A 17,849-nucleotide genomic window follows, 5' to 3' on the forward strand; every position below is an offset into this window, starting at 1 on the left:
CTTGACTTTCAGCCCAGTGAGACTGATTTTGGACTCCTGACCTCCGGAAGGTCAGAAACTAAATCTGTGTTGTTTTAAGCCACCCAGTCTGTGGTAATTTGTTACAGCAGCGATAAGAAACCAATATAAGTATGGAGAGCTGATCCCTGTACCATGTAAAGGCAACAAATTCCCTCCCACATGCATATTAATGAATTGCAGCTGTATTTCAGGCAATCGTATATCTGAGGACCTGCGAGATGTCAGGTATTAAGAGATGTACACATGTGGTGCATGACAATGGAAGAAGAAAAATGTCCTGTGAGGATTCCAGGCTGACATTCAGTGCTCTTCGAAGTTGTACAATTTGTACATGGGGAAAAGTCGCTTCTCAGTACATTTGAGTTCTTGGCCAGGGAATGATTTCATATTAATTTGTTAATTCACTATAACAGCATCCAGAGCTATTTGATTTGATTTGACTTTAACTTTTCTGATCACCATCACAATTTACATGCGTAAATATTTTTCAACTTACATAGGCAAAGTAATCTAAAACATTATACAGTATTGAAAGTACCTTTTAAATATGGTAGAAAACAGAGAAGCGCACATATATTAGCTATTGGAACCTCTGTGTACCACTTAATAGTTGCTAATTTAATTATACATATTTCATTAAAGCATGGTTATGAGCATATGTAATAATGAATTTATTGGATCTTGAATGAATGTTTCTATTTTTTAAATATTTACAAAATTACCTTTTGAGGGTGGCAGAGAAATGAGCAAAATAAAATGGATCCCAAGTATTTCAATAAAAACCATAGGAATTTTAAAGATACAAATATTAGAAAAAAATTACTATTACTATATCCACAAAGGGATCTATGATACAGTGAAACTACAGCAGTTTTGCCACCATGAAATTACACCTGTCTGAATTCGCTCAAGGGCACGGGAAAATACTTTGCAATTTCTATATAAAGTCTGATTCATTGAAACATTTATTTAATACTGTGTTAATTGCTGGATATAGCGATAAATATGAAATGAACTCCTCCTCTGTGGAACCCACCTTCTCATAGAGAAGAAAGATGAAAACAATGGCTATAATAGACCAGGGCTCCATGCTGCCCCATGGAGTTCAGTAATGGAGGAGAGGTAATGTAATCCTTTTATTACAGATGTGCATAGGAAATGGTGATAATACAAAAAATGGGTGGAGAAAAAAATGGCCAACCAGGGGCCTTTGAGCTCCGTCTTAAAGACTTAAGAGGAAATTACAGAAAATATAGAAAAGGGGGATATTCGATATTTCCTAAGCTATTAAAGTGCATGGGAGTATGATGTTTTCTCCAGGTAGAAAATATGAAATCTACCCTAGAAATCATACCTTCCCTTCTTTGATCTTGGTTCCAATAATCTGTCGTCTCTGCTGAATGATCTCAATGAGAAGATCACACTCCTCCATCAATTTGGCTTCTTGACGTGATGCATTGACCTACAGGATAGATAGAATAGTAAGGGTTTACTTGGCCTTTGTTTTCAGTTACATGCTCTTTAATGTAGACTACTATGTTTCTGGTAATCACTAAAAAGGATACTTTAAATGTTAACTCTTCTTCCAATTATACAGAGATGGAAAATATAGGACTTACATGTCCACTCCCTATCTCGCATCCTTGGAGAACACTGTTATCCAAAGGTAGCAGTCTTTTCTACTAAGCCATACTCGGCCTCAGAATCTTCCTTAACCCAACATATATGTAGCTATTACCAGTTAGTAGGAAATCGACGCCTGAAATATATTTGTGATTCCTGCTTTTATATCTTGAAAGAAAGTATAATTTTGGCCTATTAAACAAAAAAGTAAGTTAAAAATAAAACAATATTATTCCTTTATGGAGAATAGATTACTATCGATATCCATTGAACAAATTTTCCAGAAGCAAGGTAGCAAGATTATATCACATTTACTTAACTTTTCTTTTAAATACAGACATCGACTTTGTCTTTCATCGCTATGAAAACATCAAAAAAGAAAAAGGATGGTTGACTGTTTTATTAATCTTAGGACATAATTTATAATTTTACTTCTGGTATACTTCCCGAGGTTCTACAGTGAACACATGCCATTCTCCAGGAAAGGTAGATCATTATAGGATGGCTTGCATTTGAAGTTTTTAAGACTCATGATATGCAAGGGAGGGTGACAATTAGCTCATTCTCGGCAACTGGGCTTGGGAAATACTCTGCACATGCTATTTCCTCCACCTCATGACAATTCTGAAATGCTTATTCGCAAATAGAGACCCAGAAATCACAGCTGTGGGAAATGGAGAGAGCATGCAGGAGTTTTATGATTTTAACACAGCACAGAAGTTGCAGTGTTACAGAGAATGACAATAGCATCATTGATTACTCTAGCATATCTCAGGGAGGAGATATGGCTCAGTCATTAAGCCCTTTTGATTTGGGATACTTTATTTAACTGGAGTAATTCCATTCTCTCTGAATGAGACAGACTGGAAGTAGGGTCAGAAGTTCAGGATAAAAATCCAGCTATGGCTTTTCAGAGATATCATGTCCTGTTTCCAGAGGCCAAGATTCCTTGAGTTTTATTCCTGATCATTATAAGACACAGCAGAGAGACTACTCAAGACATCTTCTCATTGAGAAGATAATGGTCACTGGCCATCTGCAGCAAACCCCAAGATCAGGTCCTATGTCAGATTAGCACGCAGACATGTTGGCTAAATGTTTAATGAACAAAAGAAAAAATTATAAGATGCATTTTGATGGACAAGTACAGAATGTGGAATTCAGGCTAATATTTCAAGGAAGTTCATCACTGGGCTCAATTTCTCTTACCATTACTTTTATGTTGTCATTTCTAGTTCTCCCTTGAGGACTCCCAGATAAACTTAGCTATCCATGAAAATATTTACTCAAAAAGCCACTATTCTCAAGAAATTTGTCTTTCCCTTTGACCTCAAACTGAATTTAATAACAGACTACAACCGAGCTGTGAAAAGGATGGAATCATATAGAAACCAGGGCACATTAGGATGGAGAAAGTAAAATTTCTGGAAAGCGGCACCTTACATTTGAAAAGTATCTTCCAGAATGAGCCCTAAGAGTGAAACCGTACTTGAGTATACAGTCAAGGTAAATCTAATGGGATGCAAGCTCCGTAAGGGCAGGGAGCTTTGGCTGTTGTATGAAATGAGGTATCTCTCCCAAGTCTTTTCATTTTCTGGGTGATGCCCTTTGGGTTTTTTTTTTTTTTTTAGTTTTATTTATTTAAGTAATCTCTACACCCCACGTGGGGCTCGAACTCATGACCCTGAGATCGAGAGTCGCACGCTCTTACGACTGAGCCAGCCAGGCGCCCCTTGATGATGCCTTTTGAAGCACGAAAGTTTTTAATTTTGACAGAGTCCAATTTACCTATTTTTCTATTGTCATTTGTGCTTTTGATGTCATAGCTAAGCAACCTCATCCAAGGTCGTGGAGATTTACACCTCCGCGTTCCTCTAGAAGTTTTACCTCTTACCTTTAGGTCTGTGAGCCATTTTGAGTTAAGTTTTGTGTACAGTGCAAAGTAGGGTCCAACTGTGTCTTTTTATTAATGGACAGCCCGTTGTCTAAGCACCACTGATGGAAGAGACAATTGGAAGACAACTGAAGTGTCTTAGCACTTTTGTCGAAAATCACTTGACCGTATCATGAAGTCCTCGGGTTTTGATGTGGTTGCTAACATATTCTGTGCTGAATGCTACTCTGGCTTTGAGTAAACCTGACCCAACCCCACCAGTAGCTCTAGAGTAGGTGCCATGAAATGTGGTGTGGAGTACTAGCTCTACACACTTGCAGGAGGATGATGTTGGGAAAATCAAGGAAAATGTCCATTTCTAAGTTCTCCTATTTTGTAAAATGAGGTGAATAATATCTGCTGTCTCAGCCATGTGGGATTATTGTGGTAGATACGTGGAATACTATATGAGGAAATAAGTAACACCGTGAAGTCATAGACAAATCTGAGATGGTATTGTCTGTATTAAGAAGTAGCTTTGTTAATAGACTACGATTGAGTTTGGGATCCATTTTGCTCTGAAGATCATTGGGACTTGAGTTACTCTATGGTAGGAAAAGTGTCCCAGTTGCCATCATAACATGGGGTTCCACTTAATCCCAATTCTGGCCATTTGATATTTATGATGGATAGATTTGTTTTACAAAAAAAGTAGACCAAAATCTACTTTGTTGAGCCAATATGTTTTGAGAAAGCGGATACCACAACCACCATGGCCCCAAAATATAAATTCCCAGAAATTTGGAAACACGATCTGTTCATTTTTGGCCAAGTATTTTCCTCAGATCTTTTAAAAAACCCAGAATTGACTTTCCTTTGAAACCAGGAAAGTTGAATCTCTTTTTATACTTCGATGAAGCTTCCAAATTTTTGTAACTGTAGCATTCTTATATTCCAAAAGGTACAATAAAATAAGTTGAATGCTATCCTATATTTCTAAAATTCTTCCACTACAAAGAAGTTTTCCACAGTTCTGCTGTTTTATAAGTCACTTAAAAGGAGTTAATGATTTGATTGGACTTCACTTCTTCTATGGGCTATTAATCCAAATATGGCAGGGTTTATTGGTTGCTAGCAGTGTGTTCAGGTGTTTCTAGTTCCCAGGTTTGGTTTGGAAGCTGGCAGCTCCTAGTTACGATTTTAGCTTTCAATTTCAGATTCACATCTTTTGATTCAGAATCACTAGGGCTAATGGAAGTGCTTTGAGTAGAGCCAATCCAAGGATGAAAGAAATAGCCCCCCAACCTCCTTTCATAGACCGCTACTTCCACCTTCTTCGTCCCTACCCTAAAGACAAGAATGGGATGGGGATAATTAGGAATGATGGCCCGATGGTAGGTGACTACTGGATCCCACCTCTGTACCGCACTGGGAAATAGGGCACGTATCCTTCAGCGCCCTTGACATTGCAGGACAAAATAGAGCTTAAAATTAGGCCTCTTCCCATTCCAGGCTTCTCACTGCTAGCTTTTGTTCTCATCTCAATTATACTCACGTGCAAATGTCACCTCAGCTCCTCATATGAGAAGAAACTCAGTTACTTTGACTTCATCTCTGTTCTTGCCTCACCCATGTGCTCAGCACACAACCTCTCTCCGTCTGGAGTTACAACTTCCTTTCTCATCCTGAAACGCATCATCCCCCGCCCTCCAACCAAATCATTGTTTCTAGTCCTTAGTACTAACTTTATCTCTTTGCAAAATACTCTAAAGTAAATTCTTCTCAAGTTAGTCCCAAACCCAATTCTGGCAGAATTTCTTTCTTCTTTCAGATGTAATTATCCTACTTTTTAGGCCCTGATGCCTTATCTGAGGCTGCAAGCGACACAGCCAATGTCATGCAAGCTCAAGTCTACTCTTATAAAAACACTTGGGCCTTCACTGTGAAAGACCTACATACAACTATTGATTCGTTCATCAATCTATTCATTTATTCATTCGAATAATAGCAACTGGGTTCCCAGGGCATCTCAGACAGCATTCCAAGTGCTGGGCATGAAGGACGTCCAAGATAGACAAAGTTCCCATTATCACAGAGTTTACATCTGAGCACAGGGGAACAGGCTGAACAAGTCAAGAAATAAATAAAAATTCTGGATCACGACAAGTGCCTAGAGGAAATTAAACAGGGTAATGCGATTGAACATGGCTGAGAGTAGGGTCCATTTTATGGGTCAGACAAGAATTCTCTGACAAGTCTCTGAAGGGGTGAAAAGGAACCAGCCAAAAGACATTAAAAAGGTATTTGCCGGCACTCCCAGCTCTGCTTTTAACAGGGACCCCCCACACAAATTCTACAGTGTAGCTTCATTATTTACAGATTCTGCATTTGTGATTTGCCTACTCACTCCAACTCAAAAATTAATTTGTAACCCCAAATCAATACTTGTGGCCTCTTTGTGTTCGTTTCAGACATGCTCAGAGCACGAAAAACACATGAGTCACCCTACTAGCACCCAGCTGAGGTTGACCAAGGACACGCTTAGCCTTCCTGCTTCAGCTCTTCTATAATCCAAGGATGGAGACAACAGGGACAGCACAGCGTGGTGCAAGAAGCTCTGGAACCTCCTTTTCTCTTTCATAAAACAAAGACAACAGAATCTACCAGGATGATTTGCTTGCGAGATTTACGATTATGTAATCTAGGTGAGGGGTCGTATGTGTGGCTATTTCCCCAAAGAGCAATGGTTCAGTATTGGCCAATTCAGTGTTCCTGGCAACTTTATAGACCTTAACTACCCCAAATGACGAGAATCGATTGATTTACCTACTATCTAGTGTGTCCATAATGGTCCCGAGTATTTAGGGAGCAGGAAAGGTAGAATGAGAAGGGAAATTACGTAAGACACAGAAGAACAACCTGGTTTGTAGAGTTGGTACCCCGCTCTCTCCTATTCCTACATGGTTTCGCTTCATCCCATTGACGGACTATGACTACCTCATCCTTTACAGCCTAATGAAAGAAAATGAGGACAGTCAAAAAATGAAGTGAGCGTAGAAGGCCAATACTCCTGTCCTGTCCTCCTAGCCCTGAGATCTCATTCAGCACTCATGTCAGATACCAACAGTCAGCAGCCGTCCTGTGGGAGTCGCCCCTGGGCGCACGGTTTATCTGCCTTTGCTAGAATGCAGTTACACGTACTCATTCCCCGGCATTGTTAACGATAACATAAACGGGTTAGCTATTTTCTCCAGAGCACTTAGTTAGCAATGTCCAGTAAAAAGTCCCCCCTGTTAATAAGCTTTATGGTATAATAGTGTTGTGGTATTTCACAGAAGGGGTGGGGTGAGGCGGACAATTTCTTATTTTGTTCTTGTCATATACGTATAAACATTAAAAGGATTTAATTACATACACACTAAAAACTGGACTACGTGTCTGCAAAATGTTCTTTAGCAGTCTGTAAACAGTTTCTAAGTATTTCTAAAAACTTGCTCTTTTAATTTGACTTGTATTGAACTGCAAAATGAGATGTTCAGTGCAGAGTATAAACATCATTAGATTTCAGACACATGTGGCCTTAACATCTTTAGAAATATTTTACGAAACTCTTAGAAGGCGACATCAATGGGGAAAAAGTATCTGGCCACTTCTCACGGGTGACATTGGACTAACACACATTTTAGAAATCCTCATTTTTCTCATTTTGAAAGGCTTTGTTGAAATGGGCTAGCCATCTCTAGATTTTGAGAATAGAACCTTTTAATTCCTCTCCTGAGAAGGACATGCTGACTTGATAGATCACCTTCTATTCATACACAGATGCAAACAGCTGAGTAAGTTTCAGAGAGGATAAGGCTGGTGTGTCGGAAAAAGGAAATTTTATTTCAGGGTGTGGAGGAAGGAGGGGTGCTGGCGTTACACAATCCCAGAGGCCACCATTCACGTTGAATTCCACGAGAATGGTGCCCCCTGCCCCCCAGCTCGCGCAGCCCAGGAGCCTGCCCCCACCACACAGGCCCACCATTAGTGCACTCTTGAAATTGTTCTATCAAACTGCAACCCCTCCGGTCAAAGATTCTAAACCTTGCTATCCTTAAAATCACTACCGATGAGATTGGGGGTTTAGAACACAAATGTCTACTTTACAAATTTGCCTAGAATTGGTCCTCATGGCCAAAGCAAAGCTGTACCGTGATTCAAATTAAGGTGACCTTGAGAAAAGTTAAAACTCTTTTTTATTTTATGTTATGTTGATGTTGTTATTGCTTAAACTCAACAGCATTTTTCTCTGTTGCTAAGAATATGTAATTTTGAGTCTGCATCCAAATTTAAAGGGGTTAGTGTTATTGTTATGTCTTAGTAGCACCATTATTTCATACTGTTATATGCTCTAACATCTATAACAATCCCATCTTGCTCCAAAAGAAAAACACTGGAGGAGTTCATTCCAATCTGCCCGGGGCTGGAGCAACGGAAACACAATGGAGCTGCAGATAAGCTGATAATTTGGCCAGGAAGATGAGGGTACAGGGAAAGCCTGTATGCAGGTGGGCTCCGTGCCCTGCTGTGGACTGCTGACCAGGTGCGAAGAGAAGTATGAGGATCTGAGGGTGCTCTGGGTTTTATTGCCAAAGGCAGCTGTGATGAACGTTCCAGATCCTGGGGCAGAAGTTAGACAGAGCTGCCAGAAGGAACAATGAAAGCAACTCTAACACTTGAGTTTGTATATAAAACTGAGCCAAAGAGAATTGAGTAAGAGCAGACTGTATTACTGTAATTCATCTAATATGTTTATATGTAATCTTCACCCTAAAACGCTGTCACACCGAAGTCAAATATTTGTGGACCTAGCTCAAGTAGACGAGAGAGGGAAGAGTGGCCAAGTTCCCAGGGTCCCTGTCTTTGAGGGAGAAACCAGAGTACAGGACAATACTTTTTAATATTTTATATGTTCAGGGGCGCCTGGGTGGCTCAGTCGTTAAGCGTCTGCCTTCAGCTCAGGTCATGGTCCCAGGGTCCTGGGATCGAGCCCCGCATCGGGCTCCCTGCTCCGCGGGAAGCCTGCTTCTCTCCCTCTCCCCCTGCTTGTGTTCCCTCTTTCACAGTGTCTCTCTCTGTCAAATAAATAAAATCTTTAAAAACAAATTTTCCTACGTTCATTTAAAGTTGAACGCTTTTGACGGAAACCTTTGAAAGCCAAAGAGACAGGCTTTTCAGAAAAAAAAAAAATGGAATCCCTTCATAAAGTGCTTTTGGTGAGAGTAGTGACGGTATGGATAGAAGCTATACACAATCCGGCCTTTACCGCAGAGTGACGTGGGGGAAAATGCTTTGGCCCAGAGGAGGTCAATTCTGCATGCTGATGAACTCTCCATATGGGATTCTGCCATATTTTTGCTATGGGATCAAAAAATAGCTCCCAGGAACCTCATGATAAGTCCTCTTTTCTTGAGGTTTCTAAGATTATGGAGCTTGAATGTTGGATAAGGAAGTGCGATGCCATTAAAAATGGCAGCCTGCTGTGGTAAGCTGGCAATAAAAGTCTTCTTACAAATGAAACACAACTGTGACGATACAATAAAACTGTCCAGCGAGAGCACCACTGCTAATGCCCAAAACTCTGAGGCTTCACACAAAGGAATTTCCCCCCAAGGGGAGCACACACAACATGCCCATCCAAGACATTGTTGATGTTACTGTTAATTTTTCAGTAAAGCGAAATCGTCAGACAAGGTGAAGTGATTTAGAGTGAACACGGCTAAAGGAGGCAGTAGTTCAGAACTCGAGGTCCTGAAGAAGTCTTCCTGGGGCTGAATGCCAGGTCCTCCTTGCCTCCTAGTCGTATGTTCTTGGGCATTTGCTGAAACTCTCCATTTCTCAAGTTCTTCTTACCTGGTAGACCAGGTGCTCTCCCAGGGAGCATTGGCAATGTGTGGAGACATTCTCCATTGTCACAAGCGGGGCAGGGGCCATGCCTTGTATCTAGTGGGTGGAAGCCAGAGATACAACCCAACAAACATCTAGCAATGCTCAGAACAGCCCCTGCCACAGCAGAGAATGATCCAGCCCCCAATGTCACTAGTGGTGAGAGCTAAATGAATTAGTACACGAGAAACCACTGAAAAATGTTTGGCACATAGTAATTACTCAATAAATGATAATTATTACTATTGTTAAGAAACTCTGTTTAGGGGCGCCTGGATGGCTCAGTCGTTAAGCGTCTGCCTTCAGCTCAGGTCATGATCCCAGGGTCCTGGGATCGAGCCCTGCATCGGGCTCCCTGCTCCGCGGGAAGCCTGCTTCTCCCTCTCCCACTCCCCCTGCTTGTGTTCCCTCTCTCGCTGTGTCTCTCTCTGTCAAATAAATAAATAAAATCTTTAAAAAAAAGAAAATGAAAATAGACTTGCAGGATGGTTTTTACTCTCCCCGACGTCCTGCAGGCTTCTGTCACAGTTAGAATAACGTTGCTCTTCCCGTGCTGTCTTCATCAGAGCCCACTCGACTGACTTCAACCTCACATTCTTGGCATTAACGCTACAGACTTCTCTTTCTGTGTTAAATGGTAACTCTGTTCGAAGCAGTTCCAAAAAGAAGCAGCAGAATGGAAGGTGTTGCTCATAATTCATTCAAAAACAATAAACTCCTCCCTTCCTTTCTCTTATTAATTACACACTTTATAAAACAAATGCTCCACACCCTTCCGTTTGGGTTGGGCAGGCAGAATGAAAAAAAAATCTATTAACCTGTCATGGACGCTTGTGTCTATCAAGTCTTTTCCATAAAGTTTCTGAAAAGTGCTACTTTCTATTAAGTAACTTTCAACAAATGTATTTGGCAAAAATCACACTGTGGTCAGAAGCTAAAAACTAATTTACAGAAGGGGACGGTTAACTGAGTGCTGGGGAGGACAGAGGTGATCCATCTCAGAGGAGGGAAGTCATTTCTAATGGAAAGAGGAAGCTTCTATCCCACGACCTTACATGACTCATCTTATATGTCATTTCTCATTAAGTGGCGTTCTTTTCAGTAGTTGTGCCATGATTCCTGAATAGCGGTGTACTGGAAAAATACCAGGTTGACCTCCTATTCAGGCTCGAGGGACTCAAGGATAGATGCTATCTGCTCCCCCGCAAAGTTACGGAGAAGGAGGATCGGGTCCCTGCTCTTCAGTGTGCCTTACAGTGAGTGAAATATGCTCCCTTGTATCACCGGTAAGACTTGCGCTTCCAAGCGCAACTGGAAAATGTTAAGCTTTGGTCTGTCTTCCTGATGCATCCACAAGTAACATCCACAAGTAACAACACCTTGCCTGGTTGTCGTCACTCTAGAATGCCAGCAGAAGCTGGTAGACTGATTTTTAATTATCTAGATGCCCTGTGTTTAATATTCACATTTATTCAAAGAACATGAAAGAGAGGAGAGTTTAGGGAAACTGAACATGTGAGCTGGGGGCACGAGGGGAAAAGGGATGTGCACTATCATTCATTCCATTTTAGAGGAGGCCTGCGGTTCTCTCTCCAGGAAGCAGGGCAGGAGACTGGGCTGGGAGTACAAGTCATTGCCAGGAAACACCAGTAGGAGGTGGGGAGGTGAGACAGGGAAAGGTATGAAGGCAGGAGAGTGTGCCTCGCCTCGACCACGGTGGGCAGCTGGAGATTAATCCCGGTGGGTGACGGGAAACTGCGCAGAACAGTCCAGCTGATGGGAAGGAACTGCGGTATGTACCTAATATCTCCCATCAGTGGCCGGGTGAAGGCTGTTGGGGGTGGCTGGGTAGTCATTCTCCTCTGAAACTAACAGGTGGGTACCCTGGGTGGGGGAGACCCCAGGCGGAGTCTTAGCAGCTTCCAGACGGAAGGAAGCTCTCGGGCCAGGGGACATAGGACTGGTGAGTGCTCTAAGGGCGTGGCACTGACCATTTCAGACAGAAGCACCTACGTTAGAGGGGACTACAATCAGGACCATTCTTAAGAAGAGCTCCAGAGGACATCAGGGGGCACCCGTGTCACACTCGTCCGGCTTATTCTGTAGCTCCAATGACTTCTGACTAATCGCAGGGCTGAACAGAGTTTGCATCGGACAGTGCCTTCTATCCTGACCTTGGTCGTTTTTTACTTCAGGCCACAATCTACCCACAAAGGTTCATTTACAACTGACCATAACTGGGTCTACATCTGAGCAACAGCAGGCAAAGTTGCCTGGGGGAAAACACATGAAAGCCAGTGAGTCGGACTAAAAATACATATATTTCTTTTATCTGGAGACCCCTAGATTTTCCAGCATTCCAACTCATTGGGAAATTATTATTGTCCTTCTGAAACAATGGCTTTCCAGTTTTAAGCCCCAATAGGTACAGTTTTCTAGAGTCAAATCGAATCTTGGGACGCCTGGGTGGCTCAGTCGTTAAGCGTCTGCCTTCAGCTCAGGTCATGATCCCAGGGTCTTGGGATCGAGCCCCGCATCGGGCTCCGTGCTCCACGGGGAGCCTGCTTCTCCCTCTGCCTCTGCATCTCTCTCTCTGTCTCTCATGAATAAGTAAATAAAATCTTAAAAAAAAAAAGAAAAAAAATCGAATCTTAAAATACTTAAGTCAGGGATGACGCAAAGAAGTTCCTCTCTCTCTCTCTCTCTCTCTCTCTCTCTCCATTATCTGAAAGGTCAAATATATTTCTATATACAAACCTGACAGACGTTGCCTTCTCACCTCCTCAGTGGGAAACAGAATGCTCTGTTTACATTTGTCAGGATCAGGGGGTGGTGGGGAGGCGGCATCCTGCCAGGTAATGGAAACACTGCTCGCTTTAATTTTATTACCAAGAACAAAGCCTTCTTATTGTTTACTAGAACCCTTGAAGGCGGGCCTCATGGGCATAGTTCTAATTTTTTCGAGGCCACAAACGAGGAATTCTTTAAGGCCATTTCATGAACAACAGAAGGAAAAAATACTTTATTCTGCAAAAATTAAAGCAATCCTTTGTTTAAGTAGCCGGAGCCTGACTCAGGTCAGCCTTGCATGTGTTCTCTACGCGGGCCTTTGCTGCCAGCATTAGCCAGGCGCGCATCCTGTCGTGAAGCTGAGATCAAGGCTCTGTCACAGATATGAAAGAAACCACCTTCCTTTGGGATATCATCTCTTCGGCACCATTATTTCCAGATACCTGCTAAAGGAAGAGACACTGTGCACCAGAACTAAACAGGCCAGCACTGCCCTTGCAATCTGCATGTACAGAACGACGAACAGCACGAGGCTCGATGCGGTGCTTATTATGATCCTGCCAGCGAACCGAACTTTCCATGCAGTCCCCGCTTCTGCGGCAAGTGTTCCTTCCCTCTCTACCTCAAGCGTAGGCGGCTAGAGCTACTGCTTTCCAGAGATCTCTGCAACGGCCTTAGCAGCTGAGGAATGCAGTGAGAGGGAATGAGGGCACGCCTGTCTCGCCGGGAGTGAGGAGCGTGCCAGCGATGTGCGGTGGTAACACGGAAGCAATCTGTGCACTCGCTGAATGCCCGCAGGGTGCCAAGCACCGCACTAGGACCCGGTACAAAGTCTGCCCTCCAAAGGCAGTGACTACATCAGAGAACAGCGAGCAAACATGACGACGGCACACACAATGAACTGCTAAACCATGGGCTGAGAAGTTCTCGAGCTGTGTGGTCCAACACGGCAGCTACTAGCCCCCTGTGGTTTTGGGGTGCTTGAAATGGGACTAGTCTGAACTGAGGTGAGCTGTGAATAAGAAACACGTATATGAATCCTTTTTGTGTTGATTACATGTTGAAATGATAATGTTTTGAATCTATCAGGTCAAGTAAAATGTACTAGTAAAATTAATTTTACGTCTTTGTCTCTACTTTAAAAAAAAATGTGGTTACTTGGAGATCTCAAACTATATACATGGCTCCCATTATATTTCAATCAGATGGTGTGATTCCAGAGGGTTTCAGAAATAGGGCAGTTGGTGTGTGTGAGGAGCTGGGGAAGGTTTGCTTCGGAATATGGAAGTGAGACTGGTCTCTGAAGACTAGAGTGAACAAGAAGGGAGCTGGGAAACCCAGGGATGAGGAAGATGAGAAAGGCACCAGAGCAGAGGAAAAACAGAGCATGTCTGTAGGGAGGTAAGGATGTATATTTCAATGATATGTAGGGTGCAGTGGGCATGTATCTTGAATTGGTTATCTGGGAGTGGACAGAGAAACACCAAAGCCAGGTATAACTCACTGTCCCTCGTGAAAATTGAGGTCAACTGTGGAGAGCTGGCTATGGCCCATCTCACAAAGAGCTTACCTAAGGCAAAAAGGTGAATTTGGAGACTCAACTTTGGGGAGGGGATCTTTTCTTGACCTTCTTCTCATTGACTCCCTTTGTATCCTTGACCTCACCGGTCTGCACCATCTCTCTTTGAAGCTATCCATGCTTGGGGTGCTGGGATGGCTCAGTCGGTGAAGAGTCTGACTCTTGGATTTCCACTCGGGTCATGATCCCAGAGTGGTGAGATCGAGCCCCGCGTCGGGCTCCGTGCTGGGCATGAAGCCTGCTTAAGATTCTCTCTCTCCCCCCTCCTCTGCCTGCCGCTCCCCCCACCTCCACCCTGCGCCCTCTCTTTCTTTAAAAAAAAAAAAAAGAGAATGAAGCTATCCCCGCTTACTTGCTCTCCCCTACGGTTTTCTTCTGCAACGGTGGTGGTGGTGGTGATGCTAGGGAAAGTGACAAGGCTGGTAGGAGGGAGGCAGGAGGCAAACTGCAGAGCACTATCAGTGTCCAAGCTGGGCTTTGCCAAAAGGACAGTGAAAAGTGAATTTAACCTGGTCTGGAAGAGAAAAGGAAAGACCAGAGAATTCAGATGTCTGTCAGTTGCCGATTTTGAGGTATGGCGGGGGGTGTGTGTGTGTGTTTGGAGAGCAAGAGAGTCTGATATTGGGAGAAAAAAAAAGAGAGTGAGTCTGATATTGAAAATGTCACCCCATAAACCATCTTCAGACCTAAGCTGACTAGCCATCCTCCATGTGTCAAAGTGTTCAAAAATGTTTCCCCCAACTTGATTCAAAGTGGCTATCTGGTTATTTTTGTCTTTTACAAACCAGAACGGATAGAAAGGCTATCCCAGAAAATCAAAAGGAAAGAGACAGATTTACAACAAGGGAATGGGGAAGACCCACCGTGACCTCCTTTAAGGGCTCAGCAATGACCCAATGGACAGTTCTTTAATCCTTGACTTCCCTCTGCCAACCCCATCCTCTTAGCCCTCTTCCGGTGTCAGAGCCCTCGTGCTGGGAAGAGCTCCCAGTGGGCATCACCCATCCTGCTACGTCCTCCGGGAATCATGGCTGCTGAGATCTGCCATCATACGAACCCTGTCCTGCGTATGGTCTTCTCAAGAAGGGTCCTTTCTCTGCCCTTCAGGATGAGAATTTATCTGACGCGCTGATCTATGCAAATGCACTCACTAGTGACAGAGGGAGGGCAGAAGGAGGCAGCTGGTCTCTCTGGGAGGGTCCTGTTTCCTCATCAAGAGCCATGTGCTATGTGCTAACAGCAGGAGATACTAGGAAAAGAAAGATACTGCCTTGCTTCCTGAGGAGTCTAACCGACTAGGAGAGGCAATTAGACGTGCACTTAAAGACCACGAGGATATTCGCCCAAGGACTGTATCTATATCAACAAACCACTACGTAGTTTTCCTTAAGCTTTTAGAGTCAAGTTATGAATCTCATTATTCTATTCATATATCTAAGAAATTTTCTAAAACCAAGAATAATCACTTTCAGGGGGGTCCTGAATCAATGTTTAACTCAACTTGAGCAGACATAACTCCATTAATCAATGCCACATATAAATTTGTTGATTAAATTCCTGTACACATTTTTTTTTTTAATTGAGGTAAATTTACCTACAGGAAAATGCATAAATCTTAAGGGACAAGTCAATGGATTTTGATAACCAACATGACCAACAGCTTAATCAAGATATAAAAATATCTCCATCACCCAGAAAGTACCCCCGGAGCCCCTCTTCCAGTCTATTCTCACCCCCATGGGTAACCACTGTTCTGATTTTTATCGCCAAATTCCTGTAACATTTTAAACTGCATTTATAAATGTAACATATTCAACTTACTTTATAAGCACTTTAAATGCCTAACAGGGTAAAATTAAAACCCTAACAAGGTAAACCTTCTCACATCCTTAAGTAGCTCTTAGAAATCTAATAAACGAAACTTACAAATGTAGTGAAACTCAAGTTCTCCTGAACATTCCAACACTGGTTTGAAACAAACTATTTTACACTTTTTAACTTAAAAATCACAGGTCTAAAATAAATTACATGTTTCAGATTGGAATCTCAAAGCGAATCTGTCAAATTTCTGTAATATGCCATTTTCCCTTAAATGCTACAAACCCTTAAAATACAAACATATGTTTTAGTTCCAAATTGTAATACAAAATATTGATTCTATCGATATGGTTTAGGGCTTCATGTTTACACATACTTCTCAAACTTCCTGGGGAGGAGGAAAAAAGAACTTTCTTTATAACGGGAGCAAACCGATCATCTCAAAGAAGTTGAGGTTACCAGGTCAGGGATTCATGGTTAAAGATTTGAGAATACTCTCACAAGACCTGGAGGCCCACTGGCACCATGGAAGTATACTCACCAGGGCCCTTGTTATGGTGAGTTGGACAGGGTTTCCAATTCCCCAGCAGATGGGATCGTTTCTCGCCATGAGAACTCCCCTAGGAATCTAAGCTTTTAATCATCTCTTTCAACTCCATCACCTGGTTTGGGTAGCTGAAGTTCAGTAACCACTCCGGTTGCTATATTATTTGATTTGATTCAGTCCCCTACCACCACCCCCCCTTTTTTTTACTGGCTGAATCTTGTTCTGTCTGCCTACACGTCACATTTCCACGGTCATCTCAATGACATCTGCCTCAAAACGCTATTGTAATGGTAGGAACTTGCTAAGTGGTCGTTTTTGTTTTTGTATACATCTGTGTGCCACTTCTGCCTTCCCCACACCACAGGGAACACGTTGCTAAGGACCTGTGAGACTCGATTCAGTAATCACCTTCTAACACCTGCAAGGACAACAAGGCGCCATCTTCCCAACCGAAGTAAACAGATGGAAGGCTTTCTTGGATTCATCATGGCCCCAAACTGAGCTTGCCTGGTCAGATAATTAGGCTACTAGGGTAGTTTTCATCACCTCATATATATAAACCTGATGTTCTATCTAGTGAAAATACTTTTAAAAGCATAGTAAAAGCTCTATCATAAATTCCCAGGTTGGGAATTTACCTTACTTGGTTGTAAAAATCTTTATTTGTGTTGCTCCTCACTGAAAGCTTTTTACATTCAGTGGTGGCCTCAGGCTTTTTTTTAAATAGCTGAATTTAAAATTTCATATTTCTGTTTCAAACAAAAATAATCTGCTACAATTGTGCTCTTGTTCACGAACACTTTATATGCATGACTCAATTATTTTGCTGGAGTATTTCAAAATTAGAACAGAGCTCTTCAGTTTTCCCTATAACATTTAGCAATTAAAAATAGAAGTGAATCAAATGAAGGTAAAAGATGATGTGTCCCATTTCTCTCACACTCTGTAATTATCTTATGTACAGAGATAATTTCAGCTTGATTACCATAAAAAGCAATTTTATATTCATTTGTTGAAAAAATAATTTAAACTAGATATTAAGACCCAGAAACAAAAGACGCTAGTTCAGTAACAAAATGATGGATTGATGGTTGGAATCAGGCTCATCTCTGAATGGCGTGAACAGGCACAATCATGAGACTCAATCTTCTACCTGACAGTCACCTTCTCATCTGGGATGGTTCCTCTCACACCTCTGACTCTCTGAGCTGGATCCATCCAACTTACTGCTATCCCGTGTGATAACTATAATGGCCATTTGTTTAGATCTGTCATTACCCATTCTTATTATTCTTTATATCATGCCAGAAGCATCCCTACTGCTCTAGTCAAGAGTCTAAATATTTCAAGGCAAGGAGGTTGTGTGTGGAATAGTGTAAGGGAGACGTGATGAAGAATCCCTCTATTACAGGGAGAAACCACATTTAGATACATGCCTTCTCTCTTTTTCCCACTGCTCATCCACTGGGCCCCCAATTAAGGCCAATTATTTCACATTTAAGTATTAGCCTTGGAACTCTGCATTGCTAAGTTCAAATATGTCCAAGGAATTATCTTCAGAGGCACGGACATGTGCTCACACTCCAATCCAAGCCACCTGGGAGGATTCTGAATATGACACAATGGTTCATTCCATCCAAACTGGAAAGAATAGCAGATGAGAAGAGGTT

General features: G+C 42.3%; 1 protein-coding gene across 2 annotated transcripts in view; it reads right to left on the reverse strand.

Annotated features, from left to right (window-relative positions):
• Positions 1 to 17,849, reverse strand: part of MID1 (midline 1) — a 150,610-nt gene that overhangs the window by 39,871 nt on the left and 92,890 nt on the right. For both annotated transcript variants that reach the window (XM_035029690.1, XM_035029689.1), the window contains exon 4: positions 1,376 to 1,483. In XM_035029690.1, the coding sequence (XP_034885581.1) occupies positions 1,376 to 1,483 (108 nt within the window). The remainder of the gene's footprint in view (positions 1 to 1,375; positions 1,484 to 17,849) is intronic.

Source organism: Mirounga leonina, unplaced genomic scaffold, assembly GCF_011800145.1.
Source record: "Mirounga leonina isolate KUSES-001 unplaced genomic scaffold, KU_Mleo_1.0 Mir_268, whole genome shotgun sequence".
Taxonomy (NCBI): Eukaryota; Metazoa; Chordata; class Mammalia; order Carnivora; family Phocidae; genus Mirounga; species Mirounga leonina.